Here is a 5,040-nt window from a genome sequence, read left to right on the forward strand (position 1 = left end):
AAGGGCCTCCTGCCTGGGCTCGCCGCACGGGCCACGTGGAGGCCCATCTGTACCGGTTCATGTAAGACCAGGACTAAAGGCCCAGGGCCTTAGTAACGACACTTTAGTCCCGGTTCCAGAACCGGGACTAAAGGTCCTTATGAACCGGGACAAAAGGCCCTTTTTCTACTAGTGCATCCAGATGCAGAGGCTGGGGTCCTCCTCCATTTCTAAAAAAACTTGATGAATATACACGCGGGTGTCATGTCTGGTCTCGAAAAAATATTTCCAAATGTAGAAAATCACAAACGGCTACACTTAAATTACTGAACTGTCCTAATTATCATGCATGCTATATATGAATAGTATATCTCACATAACATACTATACACACATATATAGCTTCCGATCAAGCAAATGAAGACGATTCTGGATATCTAATACTATACGGACATCAGAGGATTTTCACTCCATAATCCAAGAACGGACCTTCACTCATGCTCCTGTAGTTTCCAGGAGCGGTTCAGGTACTCAATGGCAACCGCGGTGTGAAACGCAGCTCCAATAGGAAGAACACCCTCATCGAGGACGAAATGCGGGGAGTGCACCGGATGCACACTATCCATGGCGGTCTCGTTACCTACGCCGATGAAGAAGAATGCACCCGCCGCTCTCTGCGCGTAGAAAGCGAAGTCCTCACCACCCATGCTCCGGGGAGCCACCTTCACATTAGCTTCCCCGAGCATGGCCTCGGCCACTTCCTTGGAATGGTCATACATCCCTTCATCGTTGACGGTGGCTGGGTAATGCTTTAACTTCTCCTCCATGAAGTCGACAGTGGCTGCGCAGCGGTGCACGGTTGCCTGGGCTTCTACGGTCTTCCAGAGAGGCATCGGGTTGTCAGTACCTCATGTCAAATGGTCGACGAAAAGAATTGACTGGAAACTTGAGATAGGAGAGAATGCATGGGGTGTTATAATTTGTCCTACCTCTTTCACCCTTTTCATTAGATATGACAGGCCTTCATCAGTCATGCTCCGAAAGGTCCCGCCGAACGACGCAGATTCGGGAATTACATTGTAAGCATCACCTCCTCTCAGCTGTGTAACAGACACCACCTGAAAGAAGTAGTACATCATCGACCAAGTTATCACTCACTTCCCAGGGGTTTCATACGCAGATTAATGGTGGCCTGGCCACCTCTGAATATATGTGCTAGACATATTAATCACGTACAACTGACTCGAGTGGATCTGTTTCGCGGGCGACAAGTTGCTGAAGGCTGAGAATGGCGGAGGAAGCAGCAATGACAGGGTCAACGGCATCGTGAGGGTTACCGGCGTGCCCGCCTTTTCCAGTGATCGTTGCGGTGAACCGAGCTGCAGCTGCAAGAAATGGACCTGGCCGCGATGCGACGATGCCTACAGGAAGATGTGGGAAGACATGCAAGCCAAAGATGGCAGAGATATCGTTGAGGACACCCTCCTCTAAAATGTAGTAAGCACCGGCGTAGCCCTCTTCAGCAGGCTGGAACACAAGCTTGACAGTACCCTGAAGGTCAAGCAACAATGACACAAATTGAACTGTTTCTCATTCTCAGTCGTATAAATTTGAATGCACATTACGATACATCATATTAATGAGAGTACTTCTTATATGCTGAACTGACTGAGTTATAATGTTGAACCCTGGTGCCCACAGGCACTGAAATGGGACAATATACCAAAATTGTCTGGACTGACAAAAGAGCATTGTTTGTTATTTCCAACACAAAATATCATGTTACATGTACCGTAATAATCGTCTCAATTTCACCATGTTAAAATTAAGAGTATGATCAGCACAGTAAGTTTACCTTTAAATCTTCTTTCCGAGATTGAAGTAGCTTGGCAGCTCCTAGAAGCATTGTCACATGGGCATCATGTCCACAAGCATGCATCTTGCCATTTTCGAGGCTCTTGTACTCCCAATCTACCAATTCCTGCCCAAGGACCACCGTGCGTGCCATTGTCAATCAAATGCCATCACTATTTACTAACAAATCAATACACCAATGTACAGCAAAGATTATTTTCGGATACAATCTAGGTTCTTGTTGATTGAATTCTGTTTTGTGCAAGCTGCGCATAGAACATGTCGTATTTGGTTGGACCAATGCTTGATGTCGATTGTCTTGCAGCTTACAACGTACAATCCAAAACAAAATTTCATATCAAATAGGTTAATTTTCCAGAATACGGGCCAACTACTACCTATAATGGAAAAAAAATTCCGTTTTGTCTCATTGTAGGCCCTGATCTATCCGCTTTGTGTCCCTAAAGCGACATTCTGTGTTTCCTATGTAGTTAGGTTTCATGATATGATGCAGCACAACAAACAAACAATAATTAATCGGTGACAGCAAGAGATTTGTTTGGTTGCAGCAAGAGTTTTGATTACTCTATACAATATAGGCCATTGTTGATTGAATTCTGTTTTTTGCAAACTGCACATAGAACATGCCGTATTTTTTATTGGGCCAATGACTGATGTTGTGCAGCTACGACCGTACAATCCAAAAAATCCAAAAGAAATCATATCAAGTAGGTTAATATTTTCTTAACCCAATAATTTCCTTCTGTGTTTCCTATGTGGTTAGCTAGGTTTCATAATGCAGCACAACAAACAAACAAACAAACAACCAATAATTAATCGGTGATGGCAATAGTTATGGTTGGCTGCTGCGGTGATCTTCATGATTGCAACACATTTGATATTTTTCTTAGATAAAACGACGGAATTAAACCCACATTGGTGCGAATTCGAAGAAAGAGATGTAGACGTATAACAGAAACTACAATTCCTGAGCAACCTGTCAGTATCACAAGGTGACCTTTCAGTATTACAAGGACAAAAGAAATTGCAATACCAGCTAATGATTCTACAACACTGGTTGGAGGATATTCATTTGGATTACAGAATTTCGTGTTAGTTAAATCTCATTTCATAACAACCATGCATTATCATTCACAATTATTCCTGAAAAAGAATTAACATTCACATGCTGTCCTAATTACTCTAATTAGTTTTCTGTACTTGTCTTTTCCAAGAAAAAGAATTATGTTGGGATCATGCGGGTTCATATAAGGAACAGATAAAGCAGTCCTAACAATGGTTAGTGACGATTGACGAGAGAAATGCAGAGTATGACAACGGACCTGGAGGGGGAGCGCGTCCATGTCGGCCCGGAGCGCGACGACTGGCCCGGAGCCGCCGCCTCCGGCGATGGTCGCCACGACGCCGGTCTGGGCGACGGGCCAGACATATGGGATGCCGAGCGCGTCGAGCTCGGCGCGCACGAGCTCGCTTGTGCGGTGCTCTTGGAAGGCCAGCTCCGGGCGCTGGTGGATGCGCCGACGCAGGCCGCGCAGCCACGACTCGAACGGAGGTGCACGCGCCGCGCCCAGGAGATCGGCTCCGAGCCGAGTTGTCGCCGATGAGGGGGTCGCGAGATGTGAGAGGAAGAGGAGGAACAAGGCAACGAGATGAGTCGAAAACCAAGCCATGCGAACGTGACCGAAAACTGCTCGATGCACACAAGACTATTGACTATGACGTGATATATATAGCTCGCGCGTGGCCTCCGTTGATATTTCCACCGGGAGTATAGGCGTGATTTGACTCGCCGATTTTTTATTGCTGTGAAATATTTTTTACGGTGCTATTAAAAATCAGTCGACTGAGACTTTGCGGCCGACTCCTCGACCGTCAGATTTGCTGTTGCTTTTAGATGCATGCAACCTACGTACATGGACGAAGTGAGATAGGCTGCTTTTGTGTCTTGTTTTTTCTGTCGGCTTTGGGTGTTGGGCTGGGCAGGGGAGTGGCACGCTTTAGGTGGTGTGTCTTTTTTTATGGCCTTCAAATTTTACAAAATGTAAGAGTGATCCCTGACTAGGAAAAAAAACAGTTGCTAAAAAAAAGACTTCCCTAAGAAAAAAGGAAAAGAATTATATACTGTAGTAGCATCTTTTGTGAGTATTTCTCTTTTTTTTTCTTTTAGAATCCCCGTGCGTATGTGTGGCTGTTGTTGATAGATTATACCCCTATTGTATAGATTTTGGATGTAGTTTTTCTAGTGTAGCATCAATGTCTTGTTTTTTGAGAATCAGAATTTTCTTTTTTTGGAGATGCGCGTGAGCGCACACGTTTTTGTATAGAACAAGCATCCATATTTTTTTCAAGTTTATTTAGGTTTGGCTTTGTGTTATGTATGCCAGTCTAAAAGAAGCTTAGATGAAACTATCTAATTTAAAAAGTATCTATTTTATGTGGATTTGCTATTCTCAGTCGATCAAGAATTAGTCAAGTCTTAGTCGATTCGGTAGCAATCAGACCTCAACTGCGATTGTTTCCCCAGAATGCAACTCCATGTCTTCAAAGCAACCAAGAATTGCTAGTTTTTTTTTGTTTGTTTCGGGTTATTTCTCATGTCCAATTAGTTTGCTTCCAGTTTTTTGGTGATGGGCTGTTTTAGGATGCATCTGGCCCGCTCTTTTCCTTCTTCTTTATTTAATGTGTGGGCAGGGATGTGTGATGGCCTAGCTATTTCCTGTTTTATTTGTTTATTTTCATGCCTCTTTTTTATCTTTTTGTAAGTGACTTTAACAAAAAAAATGGCGCCCTCATGACATTGATTTTATTTTGCATTTTATTTTTACCATTAAAAAATTCCTTGTTTCTTTTTAATTTATATTTTCTCTTTTTACTACTTTTAAAACCTTTTTCTTGTATGTCTGCTATTAGGTGCATTTGTAAGGGTCGGCACTTCCTGTAATTTATTATTCTTTTGTCGAGAGAAGGGCACTTGCATGTCTGTCACTAGGCGTCCAACTGCAAGTGTCACCCCGACTACAATTGCATGCCCACACACCTGACTGCAACTAAACATTTATTTTGTAAGTGGGCGGCGGGAGAGGGAGGGGAGTTGCATGTGTGATACCAGACTTGCAACTGCAAGCGTAGCCCTCGACTGCAGCTGCATGTCCCCCTCCCGACTGCAACTGGCCTTGTGTTTTTGTC

The 5,040-nt window shown here is 43.9% G+C and overlaps 1 protein-coding gene across 1 annotated transcript; it reads right to left on the minus strand.

Annotated features, from left to right (window-relative positions):
• Positions 1–246: 246 nt before the first annotated feature.
• Positions 247–3,560, minus strand: LOC123051328 (IAA-amino acid hydrolase ILR1-like 8). The gene is made up of 5 exons (XM_044474187.1): positions 3,177–3,560; positions 1,835–1,960; positions 1,216–1,530; positions 969–1,097; positions 247–857 (listed from the first exon to the last, which is right to left on the minus strand). The coding sequence occupies exons 1-5, from the start codon at positions 3,522–3,524 to the stop codon at positions 471–473; spliced, it is 1,305 nt and encodes a 434-aa protein (XP_044330122.1). The 5' UTR covers positions 3,525–3,560; the 3' UTR covers positions 247–470.
• Positions 3,561–5,040: the final 1,480 nt, after the last annotated feature.

This window comes from Triticum aestivum, chromosome 2D (genome assembly GCF_018294505.1).
Source record: "Triticum aestivum cultivar Chinese Spring chromosome 2D, IWGSC CS RefSeq v2.1, whole genome shotgun sequence".
Classification (NCBI taxonomy): Eukaryota; Viridiplantae; Streptophyta; class Magnoliopsida; order Poales; family Poaceae; genus Triticum; species Triticum aestivum.